At 40.2% G+C, this 16853-nt stretch overlaps 1 protein-coding gene and 1 pseudogene across 3 annotated transcripts in view; one reads left to right on the forward strand and one right to left on the reverse strand.

Annotated features, from left to right (window-relative positions):
* Positions 1-16853, reverse strand: part of scn4bb (sodium channel, voltage-gated, type IV, beta b) — a 153575-nt gene that overhangs the window by 73097 nt on the left and 63625 nt on the right. For all 3 annotated transcript variants that reach the window (XM_035434465.1, XM_035434467.1, XM_035434466.1), the window contains 2 exons: positions 16116-16279; positions 15585-15798 (listed from right to left, as the gene is read on the reverse strand). In XM_035434465.1, the coding sequence (XP_035290356.1) occupies positions 15585-15798; positions 16116-16279 (378 nt within the window). The remainder of the gene's footprint in view (positions 1-15584; positions 15799-16115; positions 16280-16853) is intronic.
* Positions 10063-12232, forward strand: LOC118236251 (annotated as a pseudogene).

The raw sequence follows: 16853 nt of genomic DNA on the forward strand, positions 1-16853 counted from the left end.
ACCCCAGCCATGTTATTCTGTGTGTGATGTTTTCACCTTTACAAACAAGTGTTAATACTGTCCTATTCTCCTTGCCATTCTAGTGAAATATCCAGCCACATATATATATATATGGAAACATCCAATGCTGTGTTATGCAGTGGAATATAAGAGATTAAGGGCAGTAACAAAAAGAGTAATTAAAAATGCAAAAAGAAATAGTTGAAGAAGATATTGTGGAACACTAGGCCCTGAGACTCCTGTAAGGCACCTGTGGGCAGCGGTACACAGAATGTCAGGATTGTATAAAAGAAGACCAATTCCAGTTTTACAGAATGGCGAGGTGGAAGCAGTATCCGACAAAGGAAAAGCTGACATGTTTGTTGATGTCTTTCAAGCAGTGCATAGATCTGGGAATTTGGGAGTTGAGAGAGGGATGAAGAGGAGCAATCTGATGTTAGCTAATCAGTGTAAGCTCGATAGGAGTTCAGAAAATGACAATCCAATAAATTTGTTTTTTACTATGAAAGAAGTGAGGGATGCCATTTATTCTGGTGCAAACACTACTCCTGGGAGAGACGGGCTGTCTTATGAATTATTCAAACATTTGGATGAGTTAGTTCTTGAAGAAATTCTAGCTTTGTTTAACTCGGTGTGGGCAGAGGGTTGTCTACCTAAGGAATGGAAACATGCAGTCATAGTCCCTATCTTGAAACCAGGTAAAGATGCATCTGACCCCAGTGTCATATCGGCCTATAGCATTAACATCAGTGCTTTGTAAAATCATGGAAAGGATGATTACCAATAGGCTTGTTTATTTTTTAGAAAGTAAGGGACTTTTTGCCAATTTCCAAAACGGCTTCAGAAATGGTAGGTCAACAATGGAGTCAATCACAGTTTTAGACCAAGATATTAAAAAGGCATTTGATAGTAAAGAAATAGTGGTAAGTGTATTTTTGGATATTGATTCCTTGTGGAAGGAGGGACTAGTTTCTGTAGAAGAATGGGTAGACAAATGGGGCTTTAAAATCTCAGCTGCAAAGTCAAAATTTATGATATTTGGTTTTAGAAGAAAGTTACCTAACCTAGGACTGCACATGTATGGATCTTCACTGGAGAGAGTGAAAGACTTCAAATTTCTGGGAATTTGGTTTGAAGAACGAATGACTTGGGCTGTTCATACAGCAAGAGCACTAGCTAAAGGCGAAAAAGTGTTAAATGTCATGGGAAGTCTGGCTGGATGTGACTGGGGGGCAGAGAGAGAGACTATGCATTTAATATAGGCTACCAGGTAATGATAAGATCTGTACTTGACTATGGGTGTTTTGTTTATGGCTCAGCTGCCAAGTCGGTGCTTGGGAAATTAGACATTCTACAGAGAAAGGCATTTAGACTCCGCTGTGGGGCTTTTAAAACTTCCCCAATTCCTGCACTGCTTATTGAAATGAGAGAAATGCCCTTATACTTAAGGCGTATTATGTTGGGGCTGTAGTACTGGGTAAAACTAAGTGGAGCTAATCAAACACTCCCAGCCAGGTGTCTTTTACAAGGGTCATGGGATCCGGGTGGCAAGACTAAAAGGAAACCATTTTTTGACAGTGTAAATCAGTGGGCCAGTAAATTGAGAATGGAGCAGGAAAGCATAGCAAATCATACGGGCTGGTTACCTGTACCTTTTTGGTTAATGCAAGAGCTGGACATTGACCTCACTTTTTTTACAAGAAAAGGACAGTAGTGTGATAGTTTCAAAAATAGAACATTACCTTAACAGAGAAATGGAATCTTATTTGAAAGTTTTTACAGATGGTTCTAGGGACCCAGAGAGTGGGAAAGCAGGATTTGGACTGTATTTGGCTCAGTTTGGTCTTAGGATTGAGCGGCGTGTCACTAATGGAAGTTCTGTCTTCACAACAGAACTACTGGCAATTATTTGGGCTTTGTGGTGGACAGAGGACGTAAGACCAAAGAAAGTCCTCATTTGTTCTGACTCAGCAGCTACTCTGATGGCTATAAGATGACTTAAATCAAAAGCTCGGCCTGACCTTATTAATGAGATCTTATCTGTTTTGTTGAGAATTGGGAAATTTGGTTGCGAAGTCAAGTTCTGCTGGGTTCCTGGGCATACTGGAGTTGAGGGAAATGAAATAGCTGACACTATAGCATAGGCAACTCTTAAGAAAGGAGAAATAGATGTAAATATATCCCTGGGAAGGGTGGAACTTAGAGGAAAAATCAAGGAGGGTGTTGAAAGAGAATGGCAGGGATTATGGGAAAAGGAGACTAAAGGAAGACACTATTTTTATTTTCTTCCTCAGATTAAAAAACCCAGTTGTTGGTCTGGAACCCGAAGAGATTCAGTTAAAATTAGCAGACTGAGGCTTGGACACTGTGGGTTAAATCATTACTTGCACATTGTAGGAAAACATCCAACAGGACTATGTGAGTGTGGAAACCCAGAAACAGTCAAGCATGCTCTCCTGGAGTGTGGCAAGTATAAAGCAGAGAGGGAAACTTTCTATAAGAGATTGTCAGACCTAGGAGTAGTTGCATTCTCCATTAAATCTTTTTTTGGCCAAAGCAAGAACCACCAGCTGATCACCAATACAGTTTTACAGTTCCTGCATGATTCAGGGCTGTATATGAGAGTATGAGCTGCAATTGCTAAATTTCTATCCTGCGGAGGGCAGTAATATGCCTAGTTGCGTCTACACTGCCGAAAAACTGACAAGAAGAAGAAGAAGGAAGAGAGGTTGTGCAAGGAGATCCTCCGTGACCCACATTTATATTGTCTATCTGGGCATTCATAAAAATATTCCTTCAGCACTCAAAAATCGTATTCCCGACAATAGCCCTAAGATATGCCAATACGGCAGTGAAAACGCTGCTCACTGAATAACGAAATAAACGAGACAAAGTTTTAAAAAATGATACCATGTCATTCTACAGTCAATATCTGGGACTAAATATTGAATAAATATACAACCTTCCCATTGGTTTTACGCGTAGAGATGTCCCTTTTTAGACTGAGTGGTTATAGCCCTATATTGTCTTGGACAATCCGTTTGTGAAATACACGCGTATTTGTGATGCCTGAGTACCTCCAAAAATAGCTGTGTGTAATACCACACCTGCTGTTTACGGTGATGTCTAATTTTGCTTTTGGAATAGCGTTTTATAAGTCAGCGTAACCGAAAATTGTCTTAGCATCGCATTTACTCTGTGGTAATGGAACTGGAATGGAGTGTAGATCAGGAAATGCGCATGCGTGGAACACCAGACCGACGTGGATCTTCAATTGTAGTATGAATGGACGCGCACCCGGTAAAAGTAAAGCGAATCACCCCGAAATGCAACGAGGCATGACGCCAAGTACAATGCAGAATGGTGGAAAGCAGTTCTTATGACGATAAATTACACTCTGCTGCCCCCTACTGTCAGAAACCCGCAATCATTTCTCTCTGGCTGGCAGAACCTCTCCCGCAGAGGCAAATGCATCAAATGCAAGGGACCAGGGATTGCCATTCTCTGTGAAGCTTATAAACTCCAGTGCTTACTTGTCATATTGCCGTTTAGTAGGCCTCTGGTGCCAAAAAGCAAATTTCCCCAAATTATTTTGGACTAAAATTTTTAGCTCAAAAATTTCTTCACGCTGAACTAATTACTCTCAGGCACCGATTTTGAGTCCCACAGAAGATATACGATTTATATCTTAACAACAATTGGGGTGGCAACTGGGGTGGTAAGGCATTTTTCCCAGCCTAGTATATCCCCCCTGCAGCTCATTCAGTTGCAGATACAGTCAAACACTACTGATTGAACTCATCAATGTAACTGCTTAATGCAAGTTACATGTTGTAAGTATACAATGATTGATGCCAAAAGCCTTTGATACCAAATGCAGTGCATTGAACATTCACACTGCTGCACCGACGAGTGGTATTCAGGCTACAAAATTTCCAAAAATTCACAAATTTGTGGGAGTACTCAAAAAGTATTTTCTAGCATTGCCCAAGAAGAAATGTGCTCATCACAGCATTTATATGGAGCATAATTGGGCATGGTTCAGGTGTGGCCATATACAGTGGGTTAGGGTTTCATTTGGCACTGCCGCCGTGGGAGATCTTCCTGGCAGAGGCAAATTTGCGTATATTTATTTTGTTTTTCTTATTGTTCATACAACCACCACCATGAGAAACCACAACCATCAGACTGTTAACACTTCAACCGCAAGACGGACAAACAAACTAGAACAGCTGCTTGCAGTCAAATTACCACTGCTCTTATTTTAATGAGAAAGGAGAGGAAAATACATTTTAGTGATGAGCTGTAAATAGGAACAGACTATGCTTGTTACCCATAACATTTTTCTGTGTATTTGAGTGAAATTTATGTTTATAAATGGTTATTCATAGAACTATGTGGCAAGTCTGTAAAACTTAATAGATAGTTTTAAGCCCAGTCTATAGGCTAATGTCATAATATGACTATAGACTAATAATGAGAGTTAGTATAAATGTAGTGCATCATAAATGTTACAGTCAATAACATGCAATTCAGTCCTCTACAACAAATGAGTAATGGAAAAGAAACATCCAGCTGGTCACATGCATTTATATTAAGCACACACCAGTATGTCTGTATAACAGGCTATTTGCTTTTGCTACTTGGTTTTGTGTTTGCATTAATGCATAAAAAGACTATGCCCAAATTAATTTAACTTTTCATTTATTTAATGTTACATAGCCTATGGATTATGTTTATTGCTCTACATCATAGCAACAAGAGGTTGTTCTCATTGGCAACAAACCATTTAATTTTGTTGTCAATGAGATATATACCTCATTGTCAAACCGGGGGCTTGAACCCGGTTCCTGTGTGTGGCAATCAAACACCTAGTCCACTGCGCTACCAGAGACTGGAGGTGACTCAAGTGCAGAGCAACACAAGCAGGAGTTCAGTTGGTTTTATTCCACAACCAAAAAAAAAAAAAAAACACAAATTCAAAAACTCAAAACTAGACAAAAAGACAGCACTCCTAAGCAGGGAAAAAGTTACAAGCAGGCAGAACAAGTCCAATACGTAATCCGAAAATCAGAATTCAAAAAACAGAGCCAAAGTCAAATGCAACGGATCAGTCCGTGAAACAAGCAAACACACCAGCAAGGGAAAATCCAAAAGAGATTACCGATAACAGTCCAGGTCGAATCAGGCAAACTATTCAGCGGGGTCAAAAAAAAGTGGCTTGAGCTTGAGAAACGTCAATGAATCACGAAGACTTAGCAAAGACATAGACAGAGGACCGGGCTTAAATACACTGAGAAAACAAGCAAACAAGGCACATGACAGAGACAATGAGGTACAGGTGGGCAAGTTAACAAGAGGGTTGGGTCAACATAACAAGGGAGGCTAACCAGTGTCCAGAACAACAAAGAGTCTTTGGCACCCTCTGGTGGTTAAAAGGTTGTCCAACCCGTGACACTTTTGCAATGACGTAGAGCAATAAACATTTCTTAATTTTGATGTACAATAATTTTCAGTAATGTTAGTTAAACTCCAGCATAATTTATCCAACTTTATTAAGTTTTGAACACAACTGAAATGGGTAATGACTACTGACATGTCAGGTCTGTCTGTAAAATTTCATTGTGCTAGGCTAAATATTTTAAATATTTTAAATGAGCAAAATCCAAAAACTGTTACGATATACTGACCCCCCTCTATGTCTGCAATAAGTATAGCCTACATTAAAATTGTTTTTCATTTTGAATTTATTCAAGATTAATTGCTCGTAGTCGTGTCTCTCCTGTTAGCATTTAGGTTCCTCATTTATTGAATAGGTGAAATAAACAAAAATGGATACAATGTAAATGCTATGTAAAAGTTGTGTAAGTCGCTCTGGATAAGAGCGTCTGCTAAATGCCTGTAATGTAATGTAATGTAATAAACAATTATTGAACTATTAAAATAAACAATTATTTTTTGATATATTGATGTGTGGAAATTTTTTTTTTTTTTGAGGCATCTTTGAGAGAGACCGGCGACAATGTATACTGACAAAAAAACCTGACACCATGATATTTTGAATAAACATTAGTTGTTAGATTTAGATTTTGTATTCAAAATTTTACTAGCAGAGGTGTAAGAAAATGTGTCTTATTGTGTGTAAGGTAAAGGTAAGGGGCACAACTGACCTCACCTATGGGCACAAGTGACCCCAAAGAGCAGTTGTTCTTTTTAACTCATTTTGTTCAAAGTAAAAATGCACCTTTCTGGTTAGAGATTGAAATAAATCATCACCAAAAGTTAATAGACAGTATCAAGTCATTCTTGAGCAAGCGGTCTCACAACTGACCCCAGTCTCCCCTACAGTCAGATAGAAAATGCTTCAATGCTAGAAAGGCCAAAGGCAATGCCATTGGGTGTTTAAACTTGCAAATTACTCCAACACTGTAAATGCGATAGCTACCCTCCTTCCTATATTCCTATATTTTACAAATATTTGGGCTTAAGATAACTGCATTTACTCAAATCAGTAAAGAAATATGGGCAGCTTGCGCCATTTTGTTAACAAAAATCCCCCACCAGAGAATAGGCAGCAGGATTTGGCACTCAGCCAGGTATGAATGTGTCGCTCTCTTCTCTGGCACATTGAGCAATTGAATTATCGTCACTTTGATATAAATTGCATAAATTGTTACACATGTATAATCACACAAAATTAATTGCCGTGCAGTCATGTGATGGCTTTGATAAATATTTCAGCGTGGGGGTGAATGAATGTGGGCATTGTAGTTGATTTAGTTGGTTTAGAACTCCACGGAGGTAACGGCTCCAACATATTTTCATAGTTTTTGTATTGAAATTTTGACTTTGAATGAACTAAATAGACTACATGACAACTGCTGAAATGTAACAGATTTGTATGTGGTCCCTGCTCTTTATGACTGAATGATTTTGTATTGCTTTTAACTATTTTTTCAATTTTGTGTTTTGTCCTGTTTTGCACATTTTTGAACTTTTCTCAGTGTGGTGGTAATATGCTTAGAAATACAATTGTTGGAATTGACTCAAGTGTGTCCTTTATTTCAAGAAAATAGTTTTGCAGCATATGGTTTCATGATATATATAATGTTAGGTCATGGTGGGTGCTGAAATCAATGTGGTAATTTTGGACGGTAAGGTGTAAAAACCCACAGAATCTATTTCTTAAATGTTCTGTTTGCTCCAAAATTTTCAATAAAGCAAGTGAAATGATCAAAACTACATTTCATTTGGAGATCTCCATTCATCCTGCACCACACAGCCTCTTTTTGTTTTGCAAATGAGCAATGGGAGGTGTAAATCAGACAGCCTGTCATCAAAGAAATTGATGAAGAGTGTGATATTAGGTTATCTATTACTTAAAGAAATATAGGCAATATATAGAAGCCCGTTCAAGACGGCGACCATTCATGAACATATTGAAACATAACTTTTTTATGTTCGCCATGAACGTTAGCTAATGTTAACTAACAGTGTGAGAAGGTAGTGCACCACGAACAAAAATGGCTGCTGATAGGACAGACACTGAAAGAACAAATAAGTTGACAATCATTTGGCTGTTATAATTGATTTTGATCAAGGCAATATTTGTTCTGACCTTTTTTTAAAAAAAATCCCATGTAAGCAGAACATCAGCTGGGTAGCATTGTTAGACCTAATCTAGATAGCTTTTTTGACTTCTGTTAATGTTGACCAAGTTGCTTTTTTACGTTTAGCCGCATCCATTTTTATTTAAAAATATGTTGGTGGCGAACTAAATGGAATGATCATTTACAATCGTTCAGTGGTAACTGTTGGCCGCAAACTTAGTTCGCCATGAACGTTTGTCATCTTGAACGCACATCAGGTATGCAGCGTATGTCTTTCTCAAATTAAGAAAAATGAATATCTTGTTAAAATGTTGGGATTGAAAACTTATAACAAGATGAATGGAAAATAATTTAAAAAATTTTTTATCAGAGAATAATATCCCTCCTCCCCTCCTCCATCATTCAGTAGCTAAATAGAGGGCCAGAGGACAAACAGACACATACACAATTATAGATATCAACACCTTGCCTGTTAGTGGGGGTGTGAAGAAAATGGCAAAAACTCAGGAAACTGTCTTATATTTTAAGTTATTCTGTCAGACTTGGCCAATATTATTAAGTTTGCTTGAATAAAAGTTCGCCCAACTCCTAAAAAATTACACAAAAACAACGGGCCTCATTCACCAATATCTTCTTAAATTTTTTCTTAAATTTGTTCTTGAGAAAGGTCCTAAGAAAAGTCTACGTCAGATTCATGACATGTTCTTAAACCGCAGAATTGTTGGCACCCGTGTTCTTATAATCATGAATCCCATTGTCCTCATAAACTGAAAGCGCATGCCAGTTGTTCCTAATTAGCATACGTAAACTCCCCGCCAATCCCCATAAAAGGGCATGAGACTGCAGGGCCATGTGCATACACAGAAATCACACACAGAAATTGAAAAGAAAAGTTGAGAGAGAAGTCAAGAATGCCCAAACGAAAATCTAAAGACGGTGGAGCACTGGACTTCAAACGTAAGAAAAACTTCAGTCGTTCTGAAGTGGAGGTACTTCTGCAGGAAGTGAACAGCAAAAGACCTGTCATATTTAGTAGCGTCAGTAGTGGATATAAAATAACACACAAAAAAAAGATGCATGGAATGCTATTACTCGTTCAGTGAACGCTGTATCCGGAGAAGGGCGCACAACTGATGAGGTTAAAAAAAATGGTTTGATGTCAAATCTGAGGCAAAAAAAAAAATGCTGGTGGGAGTGGGCGCAAGGAATTGTGTGTTATGCATTCAAACGACAAAGCGCTTCTCGTCACATTAATACCGCTAATTAAATCAACTGGCAGTAAACTGCATTGGAGAAACTAGCTGTTTCAACCCATCGCTGCTCAAAACACTGCACAAAAAATTTATTGCCAGTCATTTTGGTGTCATCCCCCTCTGATGGTGTCACCCGGTGCGGTCCACACCCCCTGCACCCCCCTAGTGACGCTTCTGAATAAGTGTTCTCTTCTTCAACATGTCCATGTGTTTAAAAAGTGTTATCTAAGTGCTTAGTTTGTATTCAAAATCTAAACATTTGCTTTTGCAGTATAGAACATTGCATAATTGAAACCCCCTAAAATAAAAGGTCACTACAATAGTTTGATTTTTATCATTTATTTACAGATGAACTCCCGCTGAGGCAACCACCCTCTGAGGCGAAATCCGGCACCTTAATGCTTTGTAAAATAATTTAAATAATTATTTAAAAATATCATAAATGGTAAAAATGTTATTGTAATTTAAATCCTATAATATTATACAACTGTAGAATTGAAGAAAACGCAATAGCCAATTATTTTGCACAAACATGTCAGCATTCAAATGTGCGTAAGTGTGCTCTTGAGTATGCGTAGATTCTGTTCTTACCTATGAACAAATCCCAAATAAAACATTGGTGAATGTCAGAATCTTTGTGAAAACTGCGTAAGTGGGTTTTAGGAAAAAAACTCTTCTTAAGAACGGTTGGTGAATGAGGCCCAATTTTATTAGTTAACGAGGAGGTATTAACTATCACAAACATCACCTTCATTTTCCTTATGTTTTGCAAACAACTACAGTAGTTCCTTATCAGTGTCCACTTCAGTGTCGCTGGATTAACGTTACTGACCAGTCACCTCTCTTAAGTAAAAATATGCTCAGCACTGCTTTCATCTAAAGCCAAATATCACTGCAGCTGCAGCAGAACTAGCGTTAGCACGCCATTGCTGCAAATGCTGTATTTGCTGAACCTTTCGATTTTAAAGAGGACATCAAACTGGATTGCTGTTTTTAACCAATTATAAAAAAAATGTAATTGCATTGAAGGCATTATTACACATTTTACTACAAGAAAAACTCAAAAACTGCAAAATGCTTTAGAGCACATGTGTCAAACTCAAGGCCCGCGGGCCAGATGTGGCCCGCCACGGCATTTTATGTGGCCCGCGAGTGCTTAATTGGTCTTAAAATAGGTCTATGCTGCTTTAAAGCGTGCATTGACCATAAACTACATTTCCCACAATGCATGGTGATTGTTACCCGCGAAGTGACGGCATCCCGCCACTAGATCGCAGGTGTATCCAGTGTTTAATTAATGCTACAAGTGAAATTGAGAATATCCACAAATGATCCCGAAATGTCCAGGAAGAGAAAGATTGATGCAGATGGAAGGCAGTTTCAAGAAAGATGGGAAGGCGAATACATGTTTTTGCTTCAAGGAGAAAAACCGGTATGTCTTTTGTGTTATGAGGCGGTGTCGGTCGTCAAAGAGTACAATCTACGTCGCCACTTTGACACCAAACACGGAGCCAAGTATGCCAAAGTTAGCCTTCAAGAAAAACAACAAATTGTCAAAGAACTAAAAGGCAAACTGCGATCGCAGCAGAATGTGTTCACCAAAGCCACAACCAAAAATGATGCAGCAGTGAAAGCTAGCTTTATGGTGGCTGAAGAAATCGTCCGCGCTTCAAAGTCTTTTTCAGAGGGTGCGTTTTTGAAGCAGTGCATGCTGAAGGTGTGTGAGCAGGTGTGCCCCGACCAGATACAGACTTTTAAAAATGTCAGTTTGTCAAGAAACACCATCGCGGACTGAGTCAAGGAGCTAGCAGCAAACCTGTCAACACAGCTGGCCGAAGAGTCACGCAGTTACACAGCTTTTTCATTAGCTGTTGATGAAAGCACAGACAACACGGATACGGCACAGCTATCCATTTTTATTAGAGGCGTGAAGTCGGACCTCTCTGTCACCGAGGAGCTCTTGGATGTAGCTGCCATGCATGGGACCACAACGGGACAGGACATTTATGATGCGGTGGAGAAGTCCGTAAGTAAAACTGGATTGCCCTGGGAAAAGTTGGTGGGATTAACTACAGATGGTGCACCTGCAATGTGTAGAGGAAAAGCGGGCTTGGTTGGACTAATGAAGGAGAAAATGCAAAAAAGTAACTGTCACACACCTCTGATAACGTATCATTGCATTATCCATCAAGAAGCTTTGTGTGGAAAGGTGCTGGGGATGGATGATATAATGACCACGGTCATGAAAACAGTGAACTTAATTTGGGCGTGTGGCCTGAATCACCGCCAGTTCCAGCTGTTCTTGCAGGAGATGGGCTCGGAGTACGGAGACGTGCCGTACCATACAGAAGTGAGGTGGCTGAGTAGGAGCAAAATCCTCAAACGATTTTTTGAGCTTAGGGAAGATATTGCTCTTTTCATGCAGAGTAAAGGAAAACCCTTGTCCGAACTGTCAGATCCAAACTGGCTGCGTGATTTTGCTATGTTATGTGACATAACTGAGCATCTCGCCCAACTGAATCAGAAGCTGCAGGGACGCAAACAAGTCATCACGCAGATGTCCGACATGATCACATGTTTCCAGCGTAAACTTGACCTATGGAAGTGTCAAGTGGAACAGGACAATCTTGCCCACTTTTCTGTTTGTCAGAGCATCTCAGCCTCAGTTCCCGATGCTTTTTCATGTGCCCGGTTGGCTACCAAACTGAGCCGGTTAATGAATGAGTTTGATCGGCGCTTCTCTGACTTCAAAGCACAGCACTCGGGCTTTGCCATCTTTGCCAGTCCTTTCACCACCGATGTCAGCAGTGCACCCCATCACTTTCAGCTGGAGTTAATCGAGCTTCAAAGCGACAGTGGCCTGAGAGCAAAGTTCCAGGATGCTGCAATCGAGGACTTTTACCGTCTACTGCCCCCTGGTGTGATGCCACAGCTTCGACTTCATGCTGCCCGTGTTCTGTCTATGTTTGGGAGCACCTATCTGTGCGAACAGATGTTTTCAATAATGAATCTAAACAAAACCAAGCACAGATCACGCATCACTGATGACAACCTCCACGCTGTTTTACGGATTGCCACAGCACAAGAGCTAAAACCAGACATTGACACACTGGCCAAAGGAAAACGGTGTCAGACATCTGGCCAGAAAACACATAGGTAAGTATTTTTAAAAACCTAATTAAAATATGATAAAATGTATTTCAAGCAAAAATAAGAATAGTTAAACTGAGTGCAATTTAGTGATTGTTCTTGCATTTTGTTTTGTGTTTGTTGTTTTCAGAACATGATCAATGGATGAGGATGGTGGAGGGGATCCACTTGGTGTGTTCAAGGACAGGCAGCATATCCTCATCATTTTCAACTCATAGAGACAACCATATTTTATTATTTTGAGTTTATTACATATACTGCTTTTTGTGTAGTAATGTATTTGTTGTTTACAGGTTTATGCAGACAAATGTTTACTCCTGCAAGGCTGTGTGCAGCCATTTGTTTTTGTAAAATGCTACATCTGTCACACATGTTCTTAGTAGCTCACTATAGTTGGTTGTACGTTATTCTGACCCTCTCGACTGTGACAAAATTTTTTTGAAGAAAGTTAATGTCTTAACTTGTGTTTTAATATTTTTCTTTGAATAGTTTGATCATTGATAAATAGAGTAATGTGGGTTTCTTAACCTGACAAATTAAAAGGATTTATGTTATAGTAACAGAGCAACAAGCAAACACTTTTTTTTACATCTATGCAAATGCATATGTAATATTTGTAACTTTAAGTAATAAATACAGAAAGTTATTTAACAATATATTACGGAGTAGTTACATTTATTTTACATTATATTTGGTGACATTTAGTTACATTTATACTGTCTTACAGTTACATCTGGCCCTTTGAGGGCAACCATTATGCTGATGTGGCCCTCGGTAAAAATGAGTTTGACACCCCTGCTTTAGAGGTTAATCGATTATTTATTCATACTGTCGTATATTTAAAAATCTAGTTCAAAGGAAATTTTTTTTACATGTAGCCTGGATCTTCACCTGGATCTTGTCTACATTGTGGTATAAAGCCTTTTAGTTTTACAAATGGGTGTTCAAAAAAAAAAAAAAATTATGGTTAAAAAGAGACATGCCTTTTTGATTCCAAGTTCCCAACCTGCTGCAAATGTGTCATGATGTGACACACTGGCAGCTGTTATTTTCTGACAAGTTAGCGATTTATATGTTGTCATTTGATTATACTGGAGCATTTGTTACATTATACATGAAAAATAAACTGTCTGAAAAATTTAAAAAATTGGGTCTGATTTCCCTGTTAGGGGCTTACACAGGTTTCACAGGGCAGACTTTTATAATATGACAAGAGAGTTATGGTATTCATACAAATATTTGAATGGCAGCTACGCTGACCGCTATCCTAAAATATGCCAGCAGATACCAGCCCAATATTCTCTTCCTGCTCTCAACGAAGGCGGACGGTTTTTCCTCTGCTCCCTCCCTGCCCTTATCTGCCCCTGCTTGCTGCTCTCTTGTCTTGTGCTGTCTCTGTCTGAACTATCCGGAGCCTCTCTCTGCATTTCTCTCCGAAACCTAAAATCATGGATCTGATCAACTGGTCTCTCAACGCAATTGATAGTATTTTCTCGACGAGAAGAACGGGTCAGGGAGAGCCCTCTTGCCCTGATGGAACGTTTGCAGCCGGATACACGATGGACTCCTGGAAGGAGTGGAGGGTCGTGTGCCTGTCGATCCTTTCCGTTGAGGATGTTGAAGACGTTTACTTGATTGGAATTATGATAACAGGCTTTCTGCTGTTTGGAGCTGGCAGCATCCTGATTTATCGCAAAGTTCAGAAGGCGTTGGCAGCACTAATTGGGAAGCTGCCCGCCATTGAGGGAACGGGCAGGGCTGTCAACACTCAGACTCAAGCGATTTGCGAGCTCAATCGCAAACTGGATGCGATTGGATCGCAAATTCGCATGACGGATACCAACTTGGAGAAGTTGTTGGTTCGGCTCACTGAAATGGGCCATCAAATTCGAATGATTGGAACAACGCTGAGAGAACCACAGGACTAAAGGTAGACGAAAAATGCAGAAGTCTGCCTGAACCCAAAACAATCCTTATCTTCATTGGCTCCCCCACATCGGCCTTGGAAGGCTGATATTTCTCCACTCTCCTGGATTGTTATGCAGACAGATGCTCGGCCCTACCCCCACCTCCCTGCTCCTATGAACTTTGTCTCTGGATCAGGACTCTTCGAGGTCGTCTCCACGGCAACGGCCGTGTCCTCGTCATCAGTATCAGACAGCAGAGACAATGTTGAGACTGTGGTGGAGATGAAGTCCATGGACTTACACACACATGCACAAGAAGATACATAACACACACACCACCTCCTACTCAACGCCTTCTTGGCTCCCACCCCCCCTCCCTCCCCCGTTACAGTGCAGTCTGCTGAGGGTTGATGCGATGCGCCTGAGCGGCTGCGCGCTCCCCCCCAGTGTCTGTGCTGCGACACTTCCCCTCCCCGACACCCTACCCCCTACCACATGTGCAAGTCTTCGAGTTTTGTTGTAATGTTTTTATGATGTTGCTATGTGCTGAGGTTTTTCTTCGTTTCAATGAAACGAGTGCCCTCTCGTTTCATTGAAAGGATTGTTTTTTTCCTCCTCCTTCCTCCTGTTCTCTCATTTCTCATCTAATAAGATGGCGCCGCGGATGGCTGCCTCGGTGTGTTGACCAAAACAAATTCCTCGTATGTGTAAACCTACTTGGCAATAAAACCTGATTCTGATTCTGAATATTAGCTGGGGCTTTATTTTTCCCAAAATAAGAATGATATCTCTAAATCACAGAGCTAAGTGCCTCTGAAAATGGCAAGCCACCTCGAAATGCAATGCGACATGACGTCAACTACAATTTCTCAATGCAAAATGATGGAAGTTATCCTTATGAGAAAAAATTACACTCTGCTAATATCAGAACCCCACCAGTATTTCCCTCTGGCTGGCAGATCCCCTTCCCTTCAAATACGTCAAACCACTGAACCAAAACAAATATTGACCTGAAGACAAAACAATACTTGTCTTTTCCTATTCAAATCTATGGAGGCAGAAAAATTATTTTCCTTGATGGACATATTTACACTAAGCACCACCAAATAATGACGGAATGGACTGTTAAAAAAGGGCTAATGATCAAATTTGATCAAAGTTTTAACCTTTTTTATTTAATTTCAGTTAAACTGTTTTAGCCTTTATAAGCCTATAACTATGTCATGATTAGTCTATTTAATAATTTTTATTCCTGTAAAGTCCAACAGCATAAAAATGTCTGCGATATATCTGTGGTTCTACGCATGTAAAACAGTGTGAAACCTGATGGTACAGGAGCACTGCTGTGTCATCACCTGTGCTTAATTAGTGCCACCTGACTGACAAGGTTTTTTGTATGTTGTTGAAGGATGACTGAATTTCACATGAGAAAATTGCCCTCGATAAACTGGTTCCCCTACTAATCCAGTTACCCTTACAATATGCACACAAAAACAAACACCGGGTAAATACATTCCTGTAAATGCATATGACCAGAATGGGAAAGGTCAACCTGTATTGTGTGTTTGTGTGTGTGTGTGTTTATGTATAGGTGTGTGTGTGTGTGTGATGTGATCTTAATAGATTGGGCATATGCATTCAGCCCCCCAGGCTTTGTCACTCACGCTCATCCACCACATAGAGGGTGAAGATTGCGCTGTGGTTTTTGCCCTTTTCTTTGGGGTTGCGTCCGTAGCAGGTATACTGGCCCTCGTCCTCGAAGGTGATGTTCCACAGTAAGATGGAGATGTTATTATTTTTTCCAACAAACTCCACTCGCTCCTTGAAAATGTTCACATGTGGATCCACACCATCTTCTGGGATCACCGAATCACACAACTGGGGTGAAGGAGGCAGGGAGACTAGCATTTAGACCTTTGGCATCTGTTTGTGTGAGTCAATCTCCCCTCCCTCAACTGGCCCACATGCCACAAAAAATTATCTGTAAAGCTTATTATCGTCAGTATATCATTACCATCATCATTAGTGACAACATAAGAATAATCCCCCTTATTAGCATCATGAGAGATGGGGCTTCCTCTGAGGGGCAAGGCTTCCTCAGAAAATGGGGAAGAGCAGTAGCGCATCCTTAGAAATGTGGTGATGAGAACAATGTTTCCTCAGAGCGGTGAGGAGGAGGAGTAGGGCTTGCTCACCGTGTCCATGGTGCCATTGTCATTGTGCTGCCATCTGAAGTAGAGGTTCTTGATGCCAATGCAGCTAGCGTAGGTACACGGCAGCAGCACAGTGCTACCGTTTACTGCCTCTAGGAATGGTATCTTCCCCACCGACATCTCCAGAGCTTGGGTACCCCACACCCCTAAGAAGAGAGAGCAGAAATGGTATGAGGCCTGCTGACCTCAGGCCTCTGCCTCACCATACGTAACATACTCTTTTCTTTATATATGCTTCACCATGGGCAAGTTATTTGCAAACAGGGTATTAACCTACACTGTTATGCAGGCAACTCAGTTGTTTATATCAGTTAAGCCTGAAGTTGTTTAATTTTCAACAATGAAAGCCTGTCTCATAGATATAATGGAATGAATGATCCGCTTGCAACTTTCACCTTGCTGAATTTTGACAAAACAGATGGAATGATGAGATGCAAAATATTTGACTATTATACCTAGATGGCACACGTGCCCTCAAGTGCTGTCATCAAAGATCTTGGTGTCACCTGGACCTTTCACTTGAAACAGATAAAGAACATATCTAGGGTTGTTTTTCATCATTTGAGGATTACATAATGCGGAAAACCAGTCAATGCTTTTGGTACTTCAGAATTAGACTACTTTAATGTTATTTTGTGCAAACTCCTCTCCGTGGGTTCTGCAACTGATTGAAAATGAAGCTGCTTGTATTCTTACCAGACCAAGGAGATCTGAGCACAT

This window comes from Anguilla anguilla, chromosome 9, assembly GCF_013347855.1.
Source record: "Anguilla anguilla isolate fAngAng1 chromosome 9, fAngAng1.pri, whole genome shotgun sequence".
Classification (NCBI taxonomy): Eukaryota; Metazoa; Chordata; class Actinopteri; order Anguilliformes; family Anguillidae; genus Anguilla; species Anguilla anguilla.